This window comes from Podarcis gaigeae (assembly GCF_964106915.1).
Source record: "Podarcis gaigeae genome assembly, chromosome: 2".
Classification (NCBI taxonomy): Eukaryota; Metazoa; Chordata; class Lepidosauria; order Squamata; family Lacertidae; genus Podarcis; species Podarcis gaigeae.
In genome coordinates this window covers 127,111,084-127,138,688 of record NC_139679.1, presented here as the reverse complement: position 1 = coordinate 127,138,688, position 27,605 = coordinate 127,111,084, and the positions used below count along the sequence as shown (strand labels likewise).

Below are 27,605 nucleotides of genomic sequence, written 5' to 3'. Positions count from 1 at the left end.
AAGATGCTTCATAGTATAATTTCAGGTCTGGCAGGGCAAAGCCTCCTCTTTCTTTCGCCTCAGTCAATAGCTTAAACTTTATTCTTGGCTTCTTACCCTGCCATATAAACCTTGAAATTTCTCTTTGCCAATTTTTAAAGATAGCTGCCCCCCGATGACTGGAACGGTTTGAAATAGAAATAACATCTTTGGTAGCACGTTCATTTTTACTATTGCAATTCTTCCCCAAAATGAGAATTTCATTCTTCCCCACACCTCTAAGTCTTTTTTGATCTTACTCCAGGTTGGCATGTAGTTGTTCTGATACAGATCAATACTTCTGGGGGTTAACCAAACTCCTAAATATTTAACTTTCTTTACCACTTCTAGTTGTTGCTGCACTTTGTCAATAGTTTCTCGATCCATATTTTTACTAATCATTTTTGTCTTTTTCTTATTCAAAATAAATCCCGCCAATTGGCCAAACTGCTCTATTTCATTCAAAACTTCTGTTACAGTATTTGTTGAATTTTCCAGAGTTAATACCAAGTCGTCCGCAAAGGCCTTAACCTTATATTGTTTACTTCCTATCGTTATCCCTTTTATCTGTTCATTACCTCTTATTGCTCTTAAAAAGAATTCCAGGACCGTGATAAATAACAGTGGTGAGAGCTGACACCCCGTCTCGTACCTTTGGTTATTTTTATATTTTCTGTCACCACATTGTTAACTATTAATTTTGCTCTTTGGTCTCTATATATTGCCCTAATACCATTCATAAATCCTTGTCCAATATCCATCATTTCAAAGTTTTTTAACATAAATTCCCAAGAAATATTATCAAAGGCCTTTTCCGCATCCACAAATATCAACATAGCTTGCTTATCATTCCTGGCATTCAAATACTCCAGAACGTTAATTACATTCCTAATATTATCTTTCATTTGTCTGCCAGGAAGAAAACCTGCTTGGTCTTCATGTATCAAACCCTTCAACACTTTTTTCATCCTATTTGCTAATATATTGGCAAACAGTTTATAATCATTATTTAGAAGTGAGATCGGCCTATAATTCTTAACTTGAGATAAATCTGAGTCTTGCTTGGGTATTAAGGTAATATATGCTTCTTTCCAAGTTTCTGGTATTTCTCTTTTTGTTAATATATCATTCATTACTTCTCTCAGTGATACAACTAGGATGTCCTTCATTTCTTTATAAAATCTTGCACTGAATCCATCTGGCCCTGGAGTCTTTCCACTTTTTAATTCTTTAATTGCATTCCTTATTTCTTCTATTTCTATCCTCTCATTTAATTTACTTTTCTCTTTCGTCGGAATCTTCTGCACCCCTTTCTCTTTTAAGTATTTTTCTATTTTCTTTAAATTATCTTTCTCCTTCTTCTTATATAATTGTCTATAAAAGTCCACAAATCCTTTCCTTATTCCTTTCGGGTCTTCAATCTCTTTGTCTTCAACCACAATCTTATGTACCATATTTTGTTCTTTCCTTTTTTTAATCTGCCACGCTAGTAATTTCCCAGATTTATTTGCATATTCGAAATTCTTTTGTCTCATCTTTTTGATGTTCCATTCCACTTCCTTGTTTGTTATCATAGAGAATTGCACTTGCAATGTTTTTATATTAAGTTTCAGTTTTTTATCATTAGGTCTGTCAATAAGTTTCTTCTCATTTTCCATAATTTGTTTTAAGATTTCTTTTTTCCCTTTCTCTCTGTAATTGTTCTTAATTGCATTCTGTTGTATAAAAAAACCTCTCATAACTGCTTTGCCAGCGTCCCAAACTATACTTGTTTTTGTTCCTTGATTCATATTTATAAAATACTCCCTCATATATTTTTGCGCATTCTCTACTATTTTTTGATCATCAAAAAGGTTTTCATTTATTCTCCACCGGAAATATTTTTCTTCAAATCCTTTTAAGGTACATTTTATTGGATTATGGTCCGAAAGCACCTTAGGTTGTATTTCGATCTTTAAAATTATTGTTGTAAGATCATTTGTTATCCATATTTGATCGATTCTTGACATTGATTGATTTGCTTCTGATTGATAGGTAAACTGTTTTTCCAATGGGTGTTTCAATCTCCAAATATCAATTAAATTGCAATTCTCTACCATCGAAAAGAAAGTCTTTGGTAATTTCCCTTCTTTTGATTTTCCTGTTGCTCTTAATCTGTCCATCTCCATTGAAACCACTGCATTCATATCACCCATTATTATATTCTTTTGATCGATGTATTCAAATAGTTTCTCTTCTAGGTCTCTAAAAAAGTCCATTTTGTTTTCATTAGGTGCATACACTCCAACAATTATTATTTTTTCACCTTGCCATTTGACTTGTACTGCCACAATTCTGCCTTCTTCATCTTTAAAAATCTGATGAGCTTCTATTTTATTTTTTATATATAAAACCACTCCTTTTTTTAGTTTTGTCTGATGAGATAAATTCATTCCCTAGTTTTTTATTTACCAAATTTTTCTATGTCTCCTCATCACATGAGTCTCTTGTAAACAAATAATGTCCAAGTTTTGTTTTTTCAAATATTGTTGAATTTTATTTCGGGGTTTTTTGCTCATTTATCCCATTGACATTCCAGGTCCATAATTTCAGCGCCATGATGTCTTCTGATTAATTTTTAATAATAGTCTTTAATTTATTTCCCCCTCTTCTTCCTCTTCCTCCGCCTTCTCCTCCTCCGAATCTTGTGAGTCCTCTCCTTCAGCTCCTGCCCCCATTGGTGCAGTTTCCTCACTTCCCAATTCTTTGTGCCTTCTCAAAAATTTGTCCAATTCATCCGGTCTTGTTATTCTATGTCTTTTCCCTTTGTAGGCAAACGATAGTCCTTCTGGGAACTCCCATCTAAATTCAATATTGTTTTTCCTGAGAGCTTGCACTAACTGTTGGTATTGGTTGCGTTTTTTCAACAAGCGAAGTGGTACATCTTTAAAGATGATTATGTTATTCCTGCCAATATTCAATCTTCTCTCCCTATTTTTTTGCAAAATTAAGTTTCTCATTTCTCTATCTTTAAATATTACCAAACAATCTCCTGGGAATTTTTCCGCTTTATTTGTCCTTACTTTAATTCTAAAAGCATTATGTACCGTCTTTGCCACATCTTCTTCTTGCATCTCCATCCAAATAGCAATTTCCTTAATCAGTTTCCCTTTATTTCTTCTCCTTGTGTTTCTGGGACCAATCTGAATCTCAGATTAGTCTCCCTCTATCTCAGTTCATTCATTGCAATAGCCTCCCACAGTTCTTGAGTTTTGTTAACTTCTAACACCTCTGCTTTAATTTTTTCCTCCCCCTTCTTCAGTTCTTTAATCTCTGTTTTATTCTTTTTAGCCCCCTCTTCCAGATTTTGTGTCCTTTTTACCATATCTTTCATCTGGCCCTTAATTTCATTAATAGTTTCATCTATTTTTTCCACCGTCACATCTATTTTTTTATCCACTTGTTCCAATTTTGTCTCAATATTCTTCTCACTTTTATGTATTTCTGATTAAGCTCAGATTTAAGTTCAGTAAACATCTTTATTAAATCTCCTTTAAGATCAGATTCTTGCCTAGAACCTTTCCTTTCTGCTGGTGTGCCTTCTCCTTTCTTTTGTGTATGCGCCATTTCAAAACTAAGAAAAAATTAAATTGTACCACTAGATTTATCCACCAGGGGGAATTAATCAAATAGTCACTAATTATATGATTTGATGTCTATAACAATGAAAATCCACCAGGGGGCGCTCAAAACTATCCAACCAAGTTAATTAACGCAGCGGTGTTTTTATAACACTTAAAAGAGAAACAAAACATAAAATTTGTATATTTAAGTTCTTCTTTTTCCCCCGCCTCTTGGATGGCCAAATCCAATATTTGGTATTGTCAGGGACGCAGCGGGAGCGCAGGGAGGGGAGGCGATGGAGAGCGAGGGGGAGCAATCCGAGGGCAGCGCAGGAGAAGATGACAGTAGCCCGAGAGATTCCATGAGCCTCTCCAGCGAATCGGAAGATTCACAGAAGGGGGCGCCGGTGGCCAGGGCAAGGGGGGCCCCAAGGGGGACACCCCAGAAGCAAGGGGCCAGCGGGGACTCCCAGAGCAGCAGTTGGAAATCAGGACCAGCTTCCTCACCAGAGCGTAGTGGGGGGGAGGAGTCCCAGGTATCGGGGCCAGCGGATTCACCACCAGCGAGAGAAGATGAGTCAGGATTGACCACGCCTCCATCGGAGAGAGGGGAACGGTCAAGAGGAAGGTTGCCGGCTGGGCGCGCGCACCAAGTTCAAACGTACACAGCAGGTAGCCCGGATAGGGAGCCAGGTCCTAAAGCCTGCCGGAAGGAGGGGCAAGAATCAGGGGGGTCAGCGTCAGAAGAGTCCAGAAAGGATGAAACCCCAGCGGGCAGGAGGGCCCAGAGGAGGAAGGAGCTAAGGAAGAGGTGGAGCAAGGCTAGAGTCTTAAACTGGTGTGGAAGGGGAGGAGATTCAGATGGAGCTTCGCCGGTCTAGGGTTTAAGACGTAGAGCTGCACGCTGTGGCTTTGAAATGGAAACTGAACGTCAATAAAGACTTTTGTATATAACTACAGCCGGGCGTTGGTCCTCTGTGAGCTGGGACATAGGGGCGGCTCTGACAGGTATATTTGTAGTTATGTCCCACTCCACCAATATATTTGTAAGCCACTTCCGACTATGAAACAAAAACAAAAAATCCAAATTTAAAAATTGTAATCTTCAAGACCCTCAGATCTCCAACCCTCAGTTAGCCCCAAGTTCCCCTCTCAATAACAAAGGTTATAAATTCCCAAAAAGAAGAATATAATCCCCACAGCTTGTTGCAGGAAAACATGGTAATCACAAGGAAGAAAAGAGAAAAAGCAAAAGCAAAACAAATCCCGATGTTCAAAGGTCTCTTAAAATGGCGGTTCTTTGTTCCCTTTAGCAGAGGGAATAAAGAGGGGCGGTCTTTCTTTTTCCCTCCATCAAAGTTAAAATAGAAAGTGCTTTTACTGTGCTCACATCAACTGTAATCCACAGTCCGACCAAATCAAACACAAAAATAGCTCTTCTCTTCTTTGTCTATGTCCTTTCAAAGGTGAAGATGAAAATTATAAGTTAAAAATGGAGCTTCGAAACTCATTGCGCAGTTCTTTTTGAAATTGAAAGTAATGTAAAGTACTCCGTTCCCGGGATCCTTTTTTCAATGTTCTGATATATCTCTCAGATGAGAAAAAGGAATACAATCGAAGTAAGGGAAATAAAGGAATATCTTCTACCCCCTTAGTTTCCAAATAGTTTTTTTACATCAGCACAGGGGATAGATCTTTTTGGCGAAAACAATCCCCGTTTGTTTTGTACTCACGCTTCCGTTCGCTCTGTAAATAGTCTCTGTGTATTCTTCGGAGTTCAGACAAGGTTGACCTCCTCTTTGTCCCTTGTCTGCGTCGAATTAGGTCCGAATCTGCTATTTTTAAATCCTTTTTTAAAGTTGCCAATTCGATTTCTTTGGTTTGGAAAGCCGATCGCTCCGGTGGGCAGGCTCGGGGCTTCACTCCTGGAGGCTGGCAATGGCGTCCCGCTGTCGGCCCTTCTGCCCCGCCATTCTCGTCTCCTCTTAAAGGGGATACCTGACGGCCAGGGGAATTGCTCTTCTGACAGCGCTGGGATCCTAATCCACTGAATCTCCTTTCAGTGGGTTGGGGGGGGCTACGGCGCCCTTGTAGCACCCCCCTTTGCCTCTTTGGAGCAGGTCACCCTCTCCCGAGGGAAAACTCGCCTGTTTCCACCTCGCGATCTGACCGGAAGTCCAAGGGGGATTTCTTGCAGGAGATGCGCAAGTCCTCTGCCTCCTTCATTATCTGGAGTCTGCGGTGACCCTTTCACCGCTGGCCCCCGGGGTCTCTGCCTGCCCTCCCACTTGCCTGACCCCCGCCTTCTCTCCCCCTGCCCAGGACAACAGCCGCCGTGTGGACAACGTCCTGAAGCTGTGGATCATCGAGGCGCGGGACCTGCCCCCCAAGAAGCGCTACTACTGCGAGCTGTGCCTGGACGACATGCTGTACGCCCGGACCACCAGCAAGGTGCGGACAGACAATGTCTTCTGGGGGGAGCACTTTGAGTTCAACAACCTGCCGGCGGTGCGAACCATCCGGCTGCACCTCTACAAGGACACGGACAAGAAGCGGAAGAAGGACAAGAGCAACTACGTGGGCATGGTCAGCATCCCCATCGCCAGCGTGACGGGGAGACACTTTGCCGAGCAGTGGTACCCGCTCAGCCAGCCCAGCGCCAGCAAGAGCAAGTCGGGCTGCTGCCCGGCCATCCGCGTCAAGAGCCGCTTCCAGACCATGAGCATCCTTCCCATGGAGCTCTACAAGGAGTTCGCCGAGTACGTCACCAACAACTACCGCATGCTCTGCGCCGTCCTGGAGCCCGTCCTCAGCGTCAAGAGCAAGGAGGAGGTGGCCTGCGCCCTGGTCCACATTCTCCAGAGCACCGGGAAGGCCAAGGTACCCCCCGGGGAGGGAGGGAGGGGTCGGGGAGCGGCCTCAGGCAGGGAGGGGGGATTCCCTGGGCAGAGAGCCGCCTGGCCACTAGCGCCCCCTCCCTCTGCCTCTTCTCGGCAGGACTTCCTGTCCGACATGGCCATGACGGAGGTGGACCGCTTCATGGACCGGGAGCACCTCATCTTCCGGGAGAACACGCTGGCCACCAAAGCCATAGAGGAGTATCTCAAGCTGATTGGACAAAAATACCTCAAAGATGCGATTGGTGAGCAGGGGGCAGATGGGTTGGGGGAGGGGAGGAAGTGTCCTTCCTTTCAGGCTGTAAGTCACCCTGGAGCAGGGTCTGAGTGTCGCGGGGGGTTCTCCTGAGGAGGGCAGGCCTGAGCTGCGGAGGAGGAGGAGGAGGAGGGGGCCTCCAACTGGGGCGTGTGTCCATGGAGGTGCTGCTGCCCCCAGCCCCAGGCTCCTGACTGCTCCACCGGCCCCGTCTCCCTGCAGGCGAGTTCATCCGGGCCTTGTATGAGTCGGAGGAGAACTGTGAGGTGGACCCCATGAAGTGCTCGGCCTCCACCTTGGCAGACCACCAAGCCAATCTGCGCATGTGCTGCGAGCTGGCACTCTGCAAGGTCGTCAACTCTCATTGGTCAGTGCCGGGAGCGGGCAGGGCTGGTGGGCGGGCGGTTTGGCGGGGGCAAGCGGGGATCGTGGTGCCAGGGACTGGCCGTCCACAGGGGGGAGGGTCGTCGTCCTGCCCGGCCGCCCGCTCACCCCTCTCCCTTCCCCTCCCCAGTGTGTTCCCGCGGGAGCTGAAGGAGGTCTTTGCGTCATGGAGGCTGCGCTGCGCCGAGCGGGGCAGGGAGGACATTGCCGACCGCCTGATCAGCGCCTCCCTCTTCCTGCGCTTCCTGTGCCCGGCCGTCATGTCCCCCAGCCTCTTTGGGCTCATGCAGGAGTACCCGGATGAGCAGACCTCCCGCACCCTCACCCTCATCGCCAAGGTCATCCAGAACCTGGCCAACTTCTCCAAGTGAGTCGCAGGGAGGGAGGGGGGCAGCACGGACAAGCCAGCAGGGCAAAGGTGTGGAAAGGGTTTGGGCTGCCCGCCCAGCCCTCGCCAGCCCAGCTCGGTCTCTGAGACCCGGGGCTCTTGGGGCTGCTTCCAGCACAGTTCAGCTGAGATGGGCACAGCCCCCCCCCGGCAGGGCGGGGGGGGGAGGCAGGGCTAGAACAACTTATGAATAAAAGTTAAAAACAGCTATCTAAAACATTGAAGAAAAAAGGAAGCCACAAAGAGATGAAAGCAAGGGCCCCACAGCTGGGTAGGCTGGCCGAAGAACAGTGAAGTTGTCTTGCCGGGAGTTCCAAAGTGTGGGCGCTGAGCATCCGTGGGGCCAGGCCCCCTTGCAGGTGCCCCCAACAGGCTCCTCCTCCTGCAGTGACCCCCAAAAGAGAGTGCCCTCAAGGCCGGGTCAGCCATGGGTGGGAGGAGCAAGGAATGCCTTTGACTAAGGTCCATCTCAGTTGCCAATGGGCGACTTCAGTGGAGGGATAGCATTAGAACATGATAAAATAAGCAAATGTGGCCACGCTAAAGAAGAGAAACTACCAGAGACCTTCTTCAAAATGGTGTAATCGATGGGCCTAACGGAGATACAAAAATCATACAAAACATGAGTGTTGCGTTCCAAAAGGAAGGAAGGATTGGATCCTGATTAATAAAATACACACGAGGCTTGACCAGCAAGACTCTGGGAGGAGTGCGTATCACCACTCCCTTGTCCAGGCCGTTTTATTAACAAAAGAACTGTTTACACAGTGTTCGTAAGAACCAATCAGATTTCCTCTGAGCATTTAAAAAAAAAACCCACGTGGAGACAAAGTTAATGTTAAAACTACAAAAAGCTAATTTGAGCATGCATACCTTCTGGGGTAAATAAAACAGGACTAAAAGGAGGAATGCCTCCAGCAACCCCGGAGGTCATAAACAAGCAGTAAACATGAGAGGAAGGATGGCAAGGAAAGAGAGGTATCTTAATCACCTCCTATGTGGAACTCTTATTTCCTGGCCCGAAGATTAACAAAACCAAGGAAAGGTACATCAAAGCTATCTGCTCTCTTTACGGCCCAGGATGCCTGGTGAAGCAACCAGTCTGTGTTTTAGAATGCTTATACATGCTTGTCAGGCGTAGAGAAATGGGCAGTAGAGGAAATTGCAGAGATGCAGAGGCTTGTGGGATTTAATCAGAAATTATTGTCAATTAATTAAGCCCAGTCAACATAATGCTTTCATTGCGGACACAATGACTTGCTCCATATTTTCATAATTCCTCATAGCAATCCCACCTGACCCCCCACACAGGGGTTCACATATTACTCCAATTTGAACGGACCCCACTCCAGAATAGCTTTGGTTAGGCTATCTAAAGAACTTAAAACAAGAATAAAAAATATAGAAACCCACCCAAGGACTCTATCGGATCATAATTCAATGGAGTTCTGCCAAGAGAACAAGCTGGTCATCACAAACACTCTTTACCAACAACACAAGAGACGACTCTACACACGGACATCACCAGATGGGCAGCATCGAAATCAGATTGATTACCGTATTTTTCGCTCTATAACACGCACCTGACCATAACACGCACGTAGTTTTTAGAGGAGGAAAACAAGAAAAAAATATTCTAAACGAAACAGTGGATGTATGATTTTTGTGGTTCATGCTGTGGCCACAGACATGTGATCTGACGGTGAGTTTGGGGTAGCCCAACGCAAAAATCCTGAGGATCCATGTGGATCCATGCTTTGTAACCACGTTTTTGAGCCATTGCGGCCCCATGAAACAGTGGGTGCGTGTGTTTTTTGGTGCAGGCTGTAGCCATGGATATGCTATGTGATCTGATGGTGAATTTGGGGTGACCTAGTGCAAAAATCCTGAGGATCCATGTGGATCCGTGCTTTGTAACCACGTTTTAAGTGGGGAGGGAAGGAAAAGAACTCAAGGGACAAGGAGCACGCGTGGGGGGTGTGGAGAAGGATGCGGCTGATAATGCAGGAGAGGCTCCTCTCCGGCTTTGCTCCTTTAGAACAAGCAGGCTCTGCGTCTCTCCCTCCTCCCCGGCAAGGAAACCATGATAGTAACCACTCTGAGACAAATCAAGAACAATTGCGACCAACACTCTCCCCCAACAAGCGCAGTGAGGTCAAAACACACACACACAAAGAGAGAGAACTGGCCCTAAAGTCGCAGGGCGCTGGAAGTCGCTGGGGCGTTGGGGGAGTGAACGGGAAGCAAGAGAAGGAGAAGGAGCCCTCACACACATAGAGACACATAGAGTGTCAATTCTAAAGTCGGAGGGAGAGCGCAGGGAGAGTGAAGGGGAAGCAGGAGGAGGAGAAGGAGCCCTCTCTCACACACACAGACACACAGAGTGTCAATTCTAAAGTCGGAGGGAGAGCGCAGGGGCGCAGGGAGAGCGAAGGGGAAGCAGGAGGAGGAGAACGATAGCTCAAGCACACACACACACAGCCCCTATAGTGGCTAATCCAAAATCGGACAGCAAAAAACTGCAGGCAGGGACAGAGAGCAGGGGGTTGTTTTAAAGCAGCCAACCCCGCTCTGCTTCTCTTCCCTCCTCCCGGCTAGGCTGGCTGAAAAGCTTCGCTGCTACTTAGCAGCTCAGTGGGGAGGAGATAGGAACATAGAGGACGGGGTTGTTTTAAAGCAGCCAAGCCCGCTCTGCTTCTCTCCCTCCTCCCCAGCTCGGCTCGCTGACAGGAGCCGCTTACACCCGCTTTGCTGTTTCAAAGCGAGCCACGGACTGCTCACAACTGCAGCAGATTCCCCCGCCATCTGTAGGCATTCGCTCCATAACACGCACAGACATTTCCCCTTACTTTCTAGGAGGAAAAATCTGCGTGTTATGGAGCGAAATTTACGGTATATTCTCTGCAGCCAAAGATGGAGAAGCTCTATACAGTCAGCAAAAACAAGACCTGGAGCTGACTGTGGCTCAGATCATCAGCTTCTTATAGCAAAATTCAAGCTTAAACTGAAGAAAGTAGGAAAAACCACTGGGCCGGTAAGATGCAATCTAAGTCAAATCCCTTATGAATACACAGTGGAAGTGAGGAACAGGGTTAAGGATTTAGATTTGGTGGACAGAGTGCCTGAAGAACTATGGATGGAGGCTCGCAACATTATACAGGAGGCAGCAACAAAAACCATCCCAATGAAAAGGAAATGCAAGAAAGCAAAGTGGCTGTCCAACGAAGCCTTACAAATAGCGGGGGAGAGAAGGCAAGCAAAATGCGAGGGAGATAGTGAAAGATATAGGAAATTGAATGCAGATTTCCAAAAAATAGCAAGGAGAGACAAGAAAGCCTTCTTAAACGAGCAATGCAAAGAAATAGAGAAAAAAAATAGAATGGGAAAAACCAGAGATCTGTTCAAGAAAATTGGAGATATGAAAGGAACATTTCGTACAAAGATTACCATAATAAAAGACAAAAGTAGAAAGGACCTAACAGAAACAGAAGACATCAAGAAGAGGTGGCAAGAATACACAGAGGAATTATACCAGAAAGAAATGGATGTCCCGTATACCCCAGGTAGTGTGGTTGCTGACCTTGAGCCAGACATCCTGGAAAGTGAAGTCAAATGGGCATTAGAAAGAACTGCAAATAACAAGGCCAGTGGAAGTGATGGTATTCCAGCTGAACTATTTAAAATTTTAAAAAATGATGCTGTTAAGGTGCTACACTTAATATGCCAGCAAGTTTGGAAAACTCAGCAGTGGCCAGAGGATTGGAGAAGATCAGTCTACATCCCAATCCCAAAGAAGGGCAGTGCCAAAGAATGCTCCAACTACTGCACAATTGCACTAATTTCACACGCTAGCAAGGTTATGCTTAAAATTCTACAAGGCAGGCTTAAGCAGTATGTGGACCGAGAACTCCCAGAAGTGCAAGCTGGATTTCGAAGGGGCAGAGGAACCAGAGACCAAATTGCAAACATGCGCTGGATTATGGAGAAAGCCAGAGAGTTCCAGAAAGACATCTACTTCTGTTTCATTGACTATGCAAAAGCCTTTGACTGTGTCGACCACAGCAAACTAGGGCAAGTTCTTAAAGAAATGGCCTCATCTGTCTCCTGAGAAACCTCTATGTGGGACAAGAAGCTACAGTTAGAACTGGATATGGAACAACTGATTGGTTCAAAATTGGGAAAGGAATACGGCAATGCTGTATATTGTCTCCCTGCCTATTTAACTTATATATTCATCATGCGAAAGGCTGGGCTGGATGAATCCCTAGCTGGAATTAAGATTGCCGGAAGAAATATCAACAACCTCAGATATGCAGATGACACAACCTTGATGGCAGAAAGTGAGGAGGAATTAAAGAACCTTTTAATGAGGGTGAAAGAGGAGAGCGCAAAATATGGTCTGAAGCTCAACATCAAAAAAACGAAGATCATGGCCACTGGTCCCATCACCTCCTGGCAAATAGAAGGGGAAGAAATGGAGGCAGTGATATATTTTACTTTCTTGGGCTCCATGATCACTGCAGATGGTGAAAGCAGTCACAAAATTAAAAGACGCCTGCTCCTTGGGAGAAAGGCGATGGCAAACCTAGACAGCATCTTAAAAAGCAGAGACATCACCTTACCAACAAAGGTCCGTATAGTTAAAGCCATGGTTTTCCCAGTAGTGATGTATGGAAATGAGAGCTGGACCATCAAGAAGGCTGACCGCAGAAGAATTTATGCTTTTGAATTCTGGTGCTGGAGGAGACTCTTGAGAGTCCCATGGACTGCAAGAAGATCAAACCTATCCATTCTGAAGGAAATCAGCCCCGAGTGCTCACTGGAAGGACAGATCCTGAAGCTGAGGCTCCAGTACTTTGGCCACCTCATGAGAAGAGAAGACTCCCTGGAAAAGACCCTGATGTTGGGAAAGACGGATGGCACAAGGAGAAGGGGACGACAGAGGACGAGATGGTTGGACGGTGTTCTCGAAGCTACCAGCATGAGTCTGACCAAACTGCGGAAGGCAGTGGAGGACAGAGGTGCCTGGCGTTCTCTGGTCCAGGGGGTCACGAAGAGGCGGACACAACAAAACGACTAAACAACAACAACAACCATTCAATGGAATGGTTTTGATTTATTAAAATAACACTTCAATATTAATTTAAATAACAAGACCGACCACTAAATAGTATGGGATGCTAGTAAAGGGGATCGTAAGGGGGTTATTTATTCAACAAAATTCATACCAGAAGAAGAAAAGAGAAGAATAAAAACAAAAACTAATGAAGGAAATGTTAATCTATGAAAAAAGATTGACAGAATAACCAGTAGACTCAACCATCAAAAGACAACTGAAAGTACTTCAGACGCAATTCGCAATGATCATGCAAAGTGAAGTAGAGCAAAGAATTACAAAGCACTCAAACAGAAACAATTTGAATTGGCAAATAAACCTGGGAAACTACGAGCTTGGCATCTGAAAAAAGAGAATAAATTTAAACACTATAAACAAGATTGCAGCCGAAGATTGAATAATCTACAACCTAAAATACATTAATAAGGAATTTCAGAAATATTATGCAAAATTATATACAAAGGGAGGAGACTGAATCTAAACCTCCTTGCCCAACTAAAGAACAAAGAGACGACCTCAGTGAACCAGTTCCAACGGTGGAGGTAGACACTGCAATTCAACAAGCAAAAATAAGCACAATATCCAGGACCTGATGAGTTCTCAGCTATGCACTACAAAACTTGAACGGAAGTCATAGTACTCCCGCTGAAAGAATTGATGGATGGAGCTTTAAAAGGTGAAAATATTCCAGTGTCATGGAAAAATGTGTTCATAACACTAATCCCAAAACAAGATTTGGCTATACCTCACCCAAAAAAATTAAGGCCTATCTTTTTATTAAATAATTATTATAAACTTGTATTATACTACAATCCTGGCCAAAAGGCTGAGAGAAATATTGAAGGTACACATGCAGGAAGATCAAACAGGCTTTTTATCTGGCAGACGGATGAGGAGGAATGACAAAGAGGCAGGATTGCTATTCCTGGATACAGAGAAGGGTTCAGGAACATTCCATGGGTGTTTATAGAGAAGGTTTTAGAAACCATGGACTTGGGGTGGGGGGTGGAATTAAAGCAATTTATCACCAAGAGCAAGCATACTTATTAATGGCAAAGCAATGGAAGAATGTAGTATACAGAAAGGGCCAAGACAGGGCTGTCCGTTGTCCCCGCTGCTAATTCATTTTGGTACTTGAAGTCCTTGCCAATAAAATCCGAGTAGACACAGGAATCATAGGGATTTGAGTAGGACAACGAAATTACAAACTTAAACCATTTGCGGATGACATAGTTTTGACACTGGAAAATCCTTTGAAGAGTATCCCAAAAGCTTTAGAAGTTACAACAAAATTTGGAAATCTTGCTGGATTCCATATTAATAAGGAAAAAACCAAAATGATTAACGAAAAGCTTGTTCCTATACGCAACAGCAGCTGCAGGAATAGTTTATGCAAAAAGTTGAAAAGAAGCTATCCCGACAAGAGACCATTGGTTACATAAATTAATAGAATTTGCTGAACTAGCGAGCGTGACAACTAAGATAAGGAATATAGATGGAAAGATAGAAATGTTGATTAAATTTGAAAAGTTAATTTGCAAGCCAGACACATTGCTGTAGCCTAGTCCAGTCTGAACAACACCGGGGGGATAAATTGAGAGCAGGCAGGAGTTGCTCCACGGACACGACCCCCCTTGGTGGTGCAAGGGGGGTCCTCAATGGCTGCCTTCCCCCTCCCCTCCCCTCCCCTCCCCTCCCCTCCCCTCCCCTGTGCCCCCCTCAGGTTTGGCAGCAAAGAGGAGTACATGGCCTTCATGAACGAGTTCCTGGAGCTGGAGTGGTCCAGCATGCAGCAGTTCCTCTACGAGATCTCCAATCTGGACACCCTCACCAACAGCAGCAGCTTCGAGGGCTACATCGACCTGGGCCGGGAGCTCTCCACCCTCCACGCCCTCCTCTGGGAGGTCATGCCTCAGCTCAGCAAGGTGCTGGCCCCGCCCAGGGTGGGGGAGGGGGTGCGGGGCCCGCGGCTTCTCCTCCCCCCTCTCTGACCCTGGCCCGCCTCTCTTCCCCGCCAGGAAGCCCTCATCAAGCTGGGCCCCCTGCCCCGCCTCCTCAACGACATCAGCCTCGCTCTCAGGAACCCCCACATCCAGCGCCAGCCCAGCCACCAGGGCGAGCGGCTCCAGGCCAAGCCCGTCATCCTCCGGGGACCCTCCACCGACATGCAGTCCACCTACATGATGCGGGACCTCAACAGGTCAGGCCGGCGGCACGGGGGGCGGAGGGAGGGGTAGCCAGGGCCCCCCCCCAGCCGACACGGCTCTTCTGAGCCTGCTCTGGATTTGCGCGGGGTGGGAATGGGTCCTGCGGGTCGGGCGCAGGAGGGACCTGGAAAGCTCCCTCCCCCTTGCGGGTCTCCAGCCTGACTTTCCCTCTTCCCCCACAGCTCTGTCGACATGCAGCCTTACATGATGCGAGGCATGAACAGGTGAGTCTGGCCAGGCCCCAAGAGGAAGGTGGGCTGTGCTGGGCCCAGAGTGCGAGGGGGGCTTCTCTCCCTGGGAGGTGGCCACTCCACCGTTGGCAGGCTGCCCCTCCCCTTTGTGACTGGCTATGCCCCCTCCGGGGCTCCTGGCCCCGCCCTCCATCCCTCCAGGCAGCGCCGAGAGGCAGGGGGCACTCCCCAGGGCTGTGGGGCTGCTGCTGCCGCTGCCGCTGCCCCCTTTCCTGCAAAGGGGCCTCATCCCGCCAGCCCCCATTGCTCTCTCCCCCCCTGCAGCTCCATGGACATGACCCGCCTGCCGTCGCCCACCAAGGGCGAGAAGGGGGGCTCCAAGGACATGTTCTTCGTGGCCCGTCCCCCGCTGGCCCGCTCCTCCCCGGCCTACTGCACCAGCAGCTCCGACATCACCGAGCCTGACCAGAAGGTGCTGAGCGTCAACAAGAGCGTCTCCATGCTGGACCTCCAGGACAGCCGCATGAACAGCATCTCCAACCTCCACAGCGCGGGCGACATGCTCAACAGCAGCCAGGCCTCCATCACAGCCGGGCTGGGCCTGCGTCACAGCCGCCTCTCGCAGGGCAGCGGCTCCAGCATCGCCGCCGGCCTGCGCCTCAGCCAGATGGGGGTCACCGCCGACGGGGGCGGCGGCGGGGGCACCTCCTCCTCGGCGGCCCAGCAGCTCAGGATCCCCCTCTCCTTCCAGAACCCCCTCTTCCACATGGCCTCCGACGGGCCGGCCGGCGGCCCCCTCCACAGCCACGCCCACCCGCACCGGCCGGCGGAGGGCAACCCGGACGCCTTCGCCCCCTTCCACGGCTACAGCAAGAGCGAAGACCTCTCGGCCAGCAAGCACATCATCCACAGCCACAGCTACAGCGACGAGTTCACGCGCCAGGGCTCTGAGTTCAGCAAGCGCCAGCTCTCCCTGCAGGAGAACCTGCAGAACATGCTCTCGCCCCCCCAGATCACCATCGGGCCCCAGCCCCCGCCCCAGCCCCAGCCCCAGCGGGGCAAGTCCCAGCAGCTGACCGTCTCCTCCGCCCAGAAGCCCCGGCCCTCCAGCGGGAACCTCCTGCAGCCCGAGCCCACCTACGGCCAGGCGCGCCCCCGCCAGCAGTCCGTCAGCAAGGAGACCCCCTCCGCCCTCAAGCCATCCATCACCAAGCAGGTGAGCAGGCAGCAGAAGCAGCCTCCCTGGGAAACACGCCCCCCACCCACCCCGGCCCCTCTGCCCAGGCTTGAGATGGAAACCAGGGGGAATCGAGTGGATCAGAGGGAGTGGACAAGGTGCAGCTTCCGGCCAGAGGCCCTTTTAAAAGGGTGCAGTTCCTCGTTGCTATCATTTATTAGATTGATGTACTGCCCTCAGGGCGAGTCACAAGATGACTCTTGCATGCATTGCTTCTCCAGGGAGCCCAGAATGCAGGCATGCTTCTCCCTCCCCTTTCACCCTCCCAACAACCTGCGAGGCAGGCTGGGCTGAGAGCCGGTCCTTGTCCCCGGAGCAGGGATTTGGACCGAGGTCTCTCCCGGGTCCTACCCTGACACGGTGACCATTCTTACCCTCACCTTGCCTCAAGTCCTCTTCTGTGTGTCTCTGGTTTGCCTTTCCTGTTATACTGTGTGATAGTAGTAGTAATAGGTTGCGGGCGGGGGTCCCTTGCTTTTAGCTCCCTTTCCCCTTAGGTCTTTAAAACTTGGGTGTTTTGTCTTTCCTTTTTCCTGGCCCTGCGTGCCAGCACAAGGCTTTCTCTCGAGGTGCTCCCTGAGGATGGAGAGACAGCTTCCCGTCAGGAGGGTCCTCTTGGCTTCTTCCCTCCTGCGCTATGAGCTGGCAATTTTGGTGAACGAGGGGAGGATGGCGCGGATCACAGCCTTGCGTCAGTCTCTGCAGGAGAGAGGAAAGAGGCAATTCCAATCAAGGCGGAAATGCTCCTGCAGAGTTCAGTGCTTGCCATGCGTGCAGCTCTCCTTGCCAGGAAGCAGAATCTCCCTGAAGCGATCAGACGGTGTGGTCACTCTTTCTGGTTTGCTTTGAGCGGGAGAGAAGTCTGCTTTCAGCCCCTAGGACAGCGAGATCATACAGGCTCTCAAGATGGCTCTCTCCCCTTGCAGTACATTTGATTGTTCTCTCTTGGTGATTTTTTAAGTTGTATTTTGCTCCACCTGTAATGCGCTGTGATCACTCCCATCTGTCTTGGGAGACAAGGGAGCAGTGCGCCTTGGGAACTGAAGTCAAACTGTTGGAAGTCGGCAGTGCCTGCTGTGGCTGCAGAAGCCGATAGGGGAGAGACGTGTTCAGTTGCAGCGGGGGCAGGTGAAGGCGTCCAGCTGTGCTCCTGCAGATGCACATGCATATGAAAGCTTATACAAACTTAGTTGGTCTCTAAAGTGCTACTGGACAATTATATATATATATATATATATATATATATATATATATAGCTTTCGTAGATTTTCACGGGTACAGGAATGCAGGTTTTGGTGTCCTCGGGTGTCTTCCCGTGTAAAAGTTGGGGTGTCTAGGCGACGTTTCGACGAGGTCTCACTCGTCATCTTCAGGCTGGTGCTTTCGGCTTCTTGTTACTGGAACAGAGCGGGATCTCAATGTTTGAGTTCATATAAATACTGTAGAGGGGGTGTGGTGTCTAGCCTCCAATGTTCTGGGCAGAGAGGAAGTTCCCAGGCTAGTGTGCCTTTTCTTCTTTTGTTCCTTAATTACTTGAGAGATACCTTGAGTGATTTCTTGAGTGATATCCTGAGTACCACTTAGGTGGGTCATTAGGTGTGGATTAGTTGCTAAAGTCTTTGTGTCTTGACCTCTTGAACTTTGTGAAGAGTTTTCCTGAGAAGATGGCTGTATTGCACTTAGTTGTGCAATAACCAACACGTACTTCATCCACAATGGACAAAGATACAAACAGATAGAAGGAGCACCTATGGGATCACCCCTCTCACCGGTCATCGCAAACCTGTACATGGAACACTTTGAAACCAATGCTTTAGACAAGTCAGAACACAAACCCAAACTTTGGCTCAGATATGTTGACGACACCTTTGTAATTTGGCCACACGGGAAGGAAAAACTGGATAGCTTCCTCACACATCTCAACAACTTACACCCCAAAATACAATTCACTATGGAAATAGAAGCCAACAACCAACTTCCCTTCCTTGACGTCCTAATCTACAAAAAACCTGATGGCTCCCTAGGACACACTATCTACCAGAAAAAAAACACACACCAACCGCTACTTACATGCACAATCACACCACCACCCTGCACAAATAAACTCCGTAGCCAAGACTCTCATCTCCAGAACCAAACGCCTGGCTGACAAAGACCACTTGACAACTGAGTTACAGAATCTCTCAAATGTGTTAATTGCCAATGGATACCAGCAAAACAGGATTACGAAGCTAATCCAAAAGGAAACACCCCCCAAAAACCAAGACACAGAAGAAAACAATGGCATGGCCCTCCTTCCTTATATCAAGGGCACTACAGATAAAATTAGCAAAATCCTCCATAAACACAATATCAAAACAGCCTTTTGCACCAACCAAAAAATAGCCAATATCCTCAGAAACCCCAAGGATAAAATCCAGTTGGAAAACCAAGGGATCTATGAAATACCCTGCAAAGTCTGCCCAGCCACGTACATTGGACAAACAAACAGACGAATAAATGCACGTATCGCAGAACACAAGAATGCCGTCAAAAAAGAAGAAAAAACTTCCTCTCTTTTCCAACACATGAAAGAAACAGGACACGAAATTAATTTTGCAGATTCCAAATTGCTCTTTAACACGGAACATCACCACAAGAGAATAATCATGGAAGCCATCGAGATAGAGAAACACCCTCACAACATGAACAAGCGTGACGACACATCCCGCTTGCCAGACATCTGGAAATTAGCCCTCCCCACAAAAACTGACACCAGATCCAGAGGCACACAGAACGCCAACACCAATCAACCACACCAGACCCAAACCCAGACCCTCTCCACAGATGAATTACTGACACCATCCAGTAGCCAATCCATGGTGGCACCTCCGGATGCTGCACCCCCCTGCAATCCCTACACAGATCTGGCTGACACAAGCCACAAAACCACAGCTCGCCCCTATACACGAAGCCAAGCCAAAGCACAACTAAGTGCAATACAGCCATCTTCTCAGGAAAACTCTTCACAAAGTTCAAGAGGTCAAGACACAAAGACTTTAGCAACTAATCCACACCTAATGACCCACCTAAGTGGTACTCAGGATATCACTCAAGAAATCACTCAAGGTATCTCTCAAGTAATTAAGGAACAAAAGAAGAAAAGGCACACTAGCCTGGGAACTTCCTCTCTGCCCAGAACATTGGAGGCTAGACACCACACCCCCTCTACAGTATTTATAGGAACTCAAACATTGAGATCCCGCTCTGTTCCAGTAACAAGAAGCCGAAAGCACCAGCCTGAAGATGACGAGTGAGACCTCGTCGAAACGTCGCCTAGACACCCCAACTTTTACACGGGAAGACACCCGAGGACACCAAAACCTGCATATATATATATATCTCAACTGCATCAGACCAACGCGGCTACCTACCTGAAAGTCAAAAAGTGTTGGGTTGAGACATCTTTCTCCTCAGAAGAGGCAGGAAGGCGAGGAAGGCGGGCAGAGACATGGGCGCCCTTCTCTCACGGAGGCCTTTTCCCGCCTTTTCCCTCCCCTGCGGAAGCTCAAAATGTCTCCCTGCCGAGAGCGGCCTCTCCCTCTCCCTCTCCCACCGCCAGGCCGGCAGGAGGATTCAGAAGGCCTTCTCCCCTCTCATCTGTGCTGCAGCATGAGAGGAAACCTCAGAGCGGTTCAGGACAAGAAGGTCCTTCTCAGTCGCCTCCATGCAGAACAAAAGAGAGGAACGTTTCCCTCACGAGTCCAAAAGGAGGGCTGGGGGGGGCAGGGGGGGCGTCAAAAAGGATAGTATTAAATAAATAAATAAATTTCATTGGTACCCTGCCCTCCCCACCCAGAGCTGGGCTCAGAGCAGCTAACATCATAAAAGTAATACAAGATGCATAAAAACAAGCAATCAATTGATTAAAATGCATCCCCCCCCACACACAGAGTGAGGGGGGAAAGCTAAATTTGCCCGTTTGCCCTCTGACGAAGAAATGACCAGATCATAATTTTAATGGTAAGTTTATTGTAGCTGTGAGAGACAGAATAACAGGAAAACCCCCAGAAACCCGGAAGACAAAAGTCAGAGATAGATGTGCATTATAATAAGTGAAATAAGTATTTGAAAAAAATTCACCACCGTGCAAGCAGATTTTTATTCTGAAAGTGTGGCCCAGAGGAAAAGGTTGGAAAAGCGTCGCTCTCCAGAGGATGGATTGGAACTGGCCTCCTGCAAAACCACAGGAGGGGCTTGTCTTTTTTCTCATATTGTGGAGCATCTCCTATAGCTATGGAAAAGGAATAGTTTCCTCTCTTTTCTCTAGGTATTCAATTCACTGGCCCCTGAAATTCGCTCCGCAGACTCCAGTTTTCGGTGAGGATTTGCGTAGCGAGCCCACAATTTCTGCAAATAAAAAAATCCCACTGATTCTTGTGGGAAAATGTCTGCCGTGTTCCTGACCACGGACTCTGTGGTGCGTTGAGGGAGGTTGCGCTACTAAAGCCTCATGATCGGATAACTGAATTTTTGCTTGGTGAATATTCGTAAAGTGGGACCTGTGTCCATAATTAAGCCATCATTTTTTGGTCGACTTTAGTTCCATTATAATATACTTGTTTCTGCACATCCATAAAACCGTATATACTTAACAATCCAATTTTAAAATGTTCATCTTATTACAAGTGACTTTTACAAGTTATACTAATGTAAAAATCTGTACACAAAGCTTTAAAATTATGCATTGAACAATTGCCCATTTTTGTAATAATTTATTCTGCATAGTTCGGTAATTTATTTTGTCAATCTCCTTTTTTATCTTCTTTGGCTGAGGCTTCTTCCTTTCATAGGGGCTGACTATTCTTGGCCTGGCATCCAGTCGCACAAATCAGAACAAAGTCTTTCGCTCAAACAATCCATCAAGTCCTGTGGCTCTCAATATCATAACTTCAATTTTTTTAAACAACAATCATTTCCCGCATTTTCTTCAAATCTTTCTATGTCTTTTCCCAGACCTTTTTGATCATTTTGCATTGTAGCATCTTAAACCTTCTGCCCTCCCTGTTTGATTCTTCTCTGACATAGTCAAAGCCTCCCGAATCATTGCAGACAAGGTACCATCTTTGTCAGTCAGGTAGTTTGAGGATGGAGGTGACCATTGGGCATGTTCTTTCTCTGACCAGGGCTCCGTCTTTTTGGGTGTGGGTGTAATAGCTCCATTCTGGCCCAGGAGACTGTGTTTTCCAGATCTGTTGACTCTCTATCAATGTGGGAACCTTGGACGCTGCCCCTTCTCCCAGACCATCTCAGTCAGGATCCAGCCTTCCATCTTCAGGCAGACGTCTTCCACCTGACTGCTTAGAGGCTGAAAGGATCTGTGGATTTGTAGCTCGTTGACTGGCTGAACACAAAGAGCGCTCATTAATGGTTCCTCGTCGTCCTGGAAAAAGTGGCCAGTGGGGTGCCTTAGGGTGCTGTCCTGGGCCTGTTGTTGTTCAACGTCTTCATAAACGACTTGGAAGGAGGAACTGAGGGGATGCTCATCCCATTTGCAGATGATACCACATTGGGAAGGGTAGCTAAGGCCGCAGAAGACGGATTTGGGATTCAAGATAACCTTAACAGATTGGAGAACTGGGCCCAAACTAACGGAACAAATTTCAATAGGGACAAATGTCAGGTTCTGCATGTTGGCAGGAAGAACCAGATGCACAAATATTGGCTGGAGGACACCTGGCTCACTAGCAGTACATGTGAGAAGGATCTAGAGGTCTTGGTGGATCACAGTGTGATGCAGCAAAAAATGCTAATGCTCTTCTAGGCTGCATCAGCAGAAGTCCAGTGTCCAGATCAAGGGAAGTCCTAGTCCCACTCAATTCTGCTTTAGTCAGACCAAACTTGGAATACTGTGTCCAAATCTGGGTGCCACAATTTAAGAAGGATGTTGAGAAGCTGGAATGTGAGACAGAAGGGCAACCAAGATGATCAAGGGTCTCTAAGAATTCAAGCCTTAGGAGGAATGGTTGAAGGAGCTGGGTATGTTTAGCCTGGAGAAGAGGAGGCTGAGAGGAGATGGGAGAGCCATCTTCAAATATCTGAAGGGCTGAACCATGGAAGAGGGAGCAAGCTTGTTTTCTCCTGCTCTGGAGGATGGGCCTCGATCCAGTGGCTTCAAGTTACAGGAAAAGAGATTCCAACTCAACATCCGGAAGAGCTTTCTGACAGTGGAAGGGGATCCCGGGAGAGGTGGTGGACTCTCCTTCCTTGGAGGTTTCTTAGCAGAGGTTGGACGGCCAGCTGCAGGACATCCTCTTGGACTTTCCTCATACATTTGTGAATCCGTATCAAGTAAAAGGTTTTCCCTCAGCTGACACTGTTTTTGGTTGACAGCCACTAAGAAGATTGTTAGTATTTGGCATTGATGCAGAGGGTCCTACCCGGTCCTCAGCAGATCCTGCTCCACTCTGCCAAAAATGGAACTTATTGGGAACGTTCCCCACCTCCGTTTCTTCCTCTGCATTCTTAGTCTTACAGAGTGCGGAGGTGTAAATGTAGAGCTACGTACTTTCCTAATGTCTGTGTCTGCTGTGGCAGCATGTTCTGTACTGGGCACGGTCACCGTGGCTGTTTCTCCTCCAGTGGGGTCGAGGGGTCATTCTTAGCTCTGCCAGTTAGATCTGGAGGGCAGGCTGGATCCTGCCCCTGAAAGAGGAGGCAAAAGGCTTGAGGGGTCCTGTCAGTCCAGGGGGGAGAGGCTGAATGTGCTCCTGCAGTCCACTCTTTGCATGGACAGGCCCAATTCCCACCATCACTTTGCTCAGAGAGTTGTTTCCAAGCTTCAAGGGAGGTGAACAGACTCTCAGAAGAAAGCAGGGGTGTGATGAGAGCGATGGGGCCTGGTGGGTTGGAGGCCCGACTGACTGGCTCTCCCCCCCCCCGTGCCCCTTCTGCCCCTGCAGCAATCGCACACGCCTTCAACGCTGAACCCCGTCATGCCGGCCTCCGAGAGGACAGTCGCCTGGGTCTCCAACATGCCCCACCTCTCGGCAGACATTGAGAGCTCCCACATTGAGCGGGAGGAGTACAAGCTGAAGGAGTACTCCAAGTCCATGGACGAGAGTCGGCTGGACCGGGTAACTGGGGCACGTTTGGGGCAGAGTGGCCTGCGTGGGCTCCATGGGGCTGGTGGCGGGGCGGCTTCCGGACTCGGTTGCAAGACTGCTCCCTCCCTCGCCCTGGTGCAGGTGAAAGAGTACGAGGAGGAGATCCACTCGCTGAAGGAGCGGCTGCACATGTCCAACCGGAAGCTGGAGGAGTACGAGCGGCGCCTGCTGAGCCAGGAGGAGCAGACCAGCAAGATCCTCCAGCAGTACCAGCAGCGGCTGGAGCAGAGCGAGAAGCGCCTCCGGCAGCAGCAGGTGGAGAAGGACTCCCAGATCAAGAGCATCATCGGCAGGTGAGCTGCAGGTCGGAGCCGCGGGAGGGGAGGGGGCAGAAGGCAGGGGTCCCCCCAGCTGGGCAGGGGATCCCCCAGGAGGAGAGGCCCCTGGCGGGGAGGGGCCTGGGGCAGGGGGGCTCCCCGGGCCGCCATGGGAGCCCCCCTTTCCCGCAGCTGCTGGCGGCCCCCGGCTCCCGCCGCCTGCCTGCTGGGTGGGGGGGGCCCGGATTGACTCCAGTGAAGCCTGTCCCTGCAGGTTGATGCTGGTGGAGGAGGAGCTGCGCAGGGATCACTCGGTCGCCCTCGACGCCTCCGAAACGCGGAAGCGGCTGCTCGACGCTCAGGTGGAAATTACAATGTCATTGTTCTAGCCCATGTCTCCATCGCCATCCCTGTCTGCGTCTCCCCGCCCGCCTCCCTCCGTCCTCCGCTCACCTCACCCCTGGGCATGCCGCCCCTCCCCTGCCACCGCCTGAGTCCGCTTCTGCCTCTCCCCCCTTCTGCATGGCGGGAGGGGGCTGGGCCTGGGCAGGGAGGGAGGGAGGGGGCTCCCTGTCTGCTGACACCTGGCCCCACACACTGGGAAGGGGGATGGGTTCAGAGTTCCTTTGCCTGGCCCTGCCCAAGTGTGGGGGAAGTGGGGGTCAGAAGAGGGGTGCTGAGCTGCAGGGGGTGCCAGAAGGGCAGGGGCTGCCTTCCTGCCCGCTGGGCCCTTTCTGGCCCTGGGCACTCCCCCTCTGCCAAGCAGGAGTTCCTCCAGCCGGAGGGTCTGTGTTCAGTTCTGGGGGGGCCCTGGGGGTGGTTGGAGTGCCTGTGATGGAACGTGAGACCCTCCCCAGAGCAGCAGGGGGCTTGCTGTCTGCATGGCAGGTGCCCGAAGAGCCAGGCGGGGCCTAGGGCCAGAGTCTCTGCCCTCTGAAGACCCTCTCCTGTCCAGAAGGCTCTTCTTACAGCCCAATGTTTGGTCTGGCTGGGGGGCACACAGGAGCCCTTCCCCCTCCAGCCCCTTGTTCGCCTCCTTGGCATTGGAAAGAGATGGGCGGGGGGCTGTGGGAGAGGCCCACCTGCCCCTTCTCCTTGCCCTGCCCAGGCCCTCCCCCTCCCCACCCTGCCCCACACCTGCTGGGGGTCCCTGACCCAATCACTGTGTTTTCTCCGTTTCATCCTAGCTGTTCACCAGGTAACTCTGTATGACTCAGCTTTTCTCACATGGAGGGATCGGGGGGACACCCGCCACTCAGTAGCTGACCAGGTGGGTCCCGTACACGCCCCTTGCCCCTCTCCCGTCCCCGTAAGGAGTAGACCCTCTCTTCCCCCTCCTTTCCTCCCCTCTGCCTTTCCTCTTCCTGATCCTCCTTTATGTCCCTATAGGTCTGGGGAGTGACCCTCTAGGGGGACCCCACTGGGTGCCCACCTGTAGGAGGACAGCCTCATTCCGGGTTCTTGTTTTTTTGGGGGAAGGAGGTCCTCAAGTCAAAAGCTTGGCAGTGGGTACCTGCTGCCCATGGGGGGAGGGGGGGCGTGGGGGCCCTCCCCCCTGAACAGCCCCCTCCCCACATCAGTCAGATGGAGGGGGCGGTTCTGTCCACTTGCAGTAGGAGCAGCCTCTTGGACACCCACCTCCCCCTCCCCCTAGGGAGGCCGGAAGCACCACAGGGGCACCCAGGGCCTTTTCAGCCCCCCAACCCATGCAGCCCGCCCCAGCGTGACCCCAGGCCCCCCGCCTCCCGCACTGCTGCCCCGACCCCCGTTTGTCTTGTGTCTGTCCGCACCGCATTCCACTTGGACACCCAGCACTGTCTGTTCCCGGGCGGGAGGGGGGTTGTGCATGTGCCTGGAGGGGGGCGGGCAGGGTCCTGTGTGCACGGGGGGAGGGCGTGGGAGGACCCCCCTCCACCGGTCTGGCAAGGAGGGGGCCGGACGCTCCCAGGCACAGGGGGGCCGGGCGAGTGGTGGTGGACAGCTGGCCCAAGAGGTTAGTGGCAGCCGGGGGGATGGGAGTGGTGGCATGTGGGGCTGGGGTGTGTGGAGGCGCTGTCCCTGGGGAACTGGGTGCCCGACTGCTGCCCTGCCCCAGGGTTCAGTAGGGGCGAGGATGCCAGAGGCCACGTGGGGGGAGTCCTCCTGATGACACTTCACCCCTTAGAGAGGGAGCCCCAGGATGGGGGAGGGGGCACCTTTGGGGTCACCAGGGAGGGTGATAAGGGCCTCATTCCTCCCTGGGCTCAGCATAGTCAGGGGTCAGTCCTGCCCAGCTTCCTCCCCCCTTGCAGGCGGTTCAGAGGTGGTGGGGTCTGGTCTGGGAAGATGTGAGAGGAATTGTAGGATCTGGAGAAGGGGGGTTCTGTCCTGCTCCCCTCTGCTTGCCACGGGGTGTCCCCCCAGCTCCCTCCCTTTTGCCCCTCTTGAGGGAAGGGAGCCCTGGAGAAGGGAGGACAGTTGCACCCCCAAGACAGCCATGAGGGAAGCCTGTCCCCACCCCAGTGGGGATGGGGAAGGGGGGGGAGGCCTGCTGCAGCCGAGTGGCCTGCACCCACAAGGCGCTGGAAGGCCTCTTCTCTGAAAGCGCCCTGGGAGTGGCTGGGCTGGGGGGTGAGCAGGATGGAGGCCTCTGGGAAAGCAGGGGGAGAGGGGGAGCCCCCGATTCCTGAGACCCAAACGGGGCCTATCCTGCTGGGGGGCTCAGGGCAGGGCCAGGAAAGGGCGTCTCCACCCAGCGGGGGCTGCTATGGGGAGCTGAACGAAGGGGCCAAGCCAAGGACACACCCCAGCCTCAGGCACTCGGCTCTTGCTGGGGGCCACTTGGGGGCATGGGGGGGGGGCTGCAGTCCTGCCTTCCTTGTGGGGACACCTGGCTGGCCCCACAGATCCGCCATGGGCTGACCGGCTGCCAGGCCAAGCCCTGGTGGAGACACAGAGTGTCCCAGCCAGCCCCATGGAGCCCATAGCTGGAGTCCCAAAGCGGCCCCCAAATGGGGGGAGGAAGGCCCTTGGGCTGCTGGGGGGAGGCCCCTCCTATTGGCCTCGGGGGTGGGGCTGTAGAGGGGCCCAAGCGGGAAGGGCAGGGGCTGTCTTGCGAGAGCCAGCACCCCCCAACGTTAATAAATAAGTGCCCCCTCTTGCCCCCCTCTGTTACAGGAGAGGCAGCTTTCCGCCGTGGGTGCAGCAAACCCGCGTCTGAGCGCCGCTATGGGGCAGCCCTGGAACGGGATCCACTCCGGGCAACCGCCTCCGCCCCCGCGACTCCAGATCACGGAAAATGGAGAGTTTCGCAACACCGTGTCTGAGCACTAGCGGCCGCCCCTGCCTCCCCCCACCTCCCCGAGCCGGCGTGGGGTGGGTGGGGCGGGGCGGGGGTCCGGCCCGCCTGCCTCCGGGTGCAGGAAGGGGGCGGGAGCATTTTCAGGGTGTTTTATAGCAGGACACAGACGACAATCTTAACCCCCATCACACCCTCTCTGACCCCCACCCCTGCCCACAGAGCACCGCCTTCCCCTGCTCTGCCCCCAAACAGAGTGGGGGTCCTCCCTCCCTCCTCCCAGGTATTTCTCAGGAGTGGCATCCCCCTCCTCCCCCCCCCGCTCCCCCCATGGCAGCATTGACCTTCCTCCCCGAGGCAGCAGCCCCAGCCAGGGGGGGAGGGCGCTGGTCCCTCTTGGGCCCCCCTCCCTGGGCTGGGGGGGCAGGAGGTTCGCCCGCAGGGGGGAGGCTGGTCCCGATTCCCTTGCCACGCGCACTTGCCTCAGCCAGCTGCCATGACGGGTGGGGCTGCCCCCCACCTGCTCATTTTCTTCTCCAGAGGGGAGGGGGAGGGAAGGCTGGGCGGGAAGGGGAGGACCCCCCAGGCCCCAAAGCTCCGCACTGCCCTGTCCCCCCCAGGCAAGGCTGT

The 27,605-nt window shown here is 50.7% G+C and overlaps 1 protein-coding gene across 8 annotated transcripts in view; it reads left to right on the top strand.

Moving 5' to 3' along the window:
* SYNGAP1 (synaptic Ras GTPase activating protein 1) overlaps positions 1 to 27,599 on the top strand; it is a 60,485-nt gene extending 32,886 nt beyond the window's left edge. For 5 of the 8 annotated variants that reach the window (XM_083723222.1, XM_083723221.1, XM_083723223.1 and 2 more), the window contains 13 exons: positions 5,943 to 6,500; positions 6,618 to 6,762; positions 6,996 to 7,140; positions 7,288 to 7,524; positions 14,385 to 14,586; positions 14,680 to 14,861; positions 15,051 to 15,092; positions 15,384 to 16,275; positions 23,238 to 23,411; positions 23,523 to 23,734; positions 23,960 to 24,060; positions 24,886 to 24,968; positions 26,855 to 27,599. In XM_083723222.1, the coding sequence (XP_083579348.1) occupies positions 5,943 to 6,500; positions 6,618 to 6,762; positions 6,996 to 7,140; positions 7,288 to 7,524; positions 14,385 to 14,586; positions 14,680 to 14,861; positions 15,051 to 15,092; positions 15,384 to 16,275; positions 23,238 to 23,411; positions 23,523 to 23,734; positions 23,960 to 24,060; positions 24,886 to 24,968; positions 26,855 to 27,010 (3,129 nt within the window). In that variant the 3' untranslated portion in view covers positions 27,011 to 27,599. The remainder of the gene's footprint in view (positions 1 to 5,942; positions 6,501 to 6,617; positions 6,763 to 6,995; positions 7,141 to 7,287; positions 7,525 to 14,384; positions 14,587 to 14,679; positions 14,862 to 15,050; positions 15,093 to 15,383; positions 16,276 to 23,237; positions 23,412 to 23,522; positions 23,735 to 23,959; positions 24,061 to 24,885; positions 24,969 to 26,854) is intronic. The other 3 variants (XM_083723227.1, XM_083723224.1, XR_014560457.1) reach the window with 2 other exon arrangements.
* Positions 27,600 to 27,605: the final 6 nt, after the last annotated feature.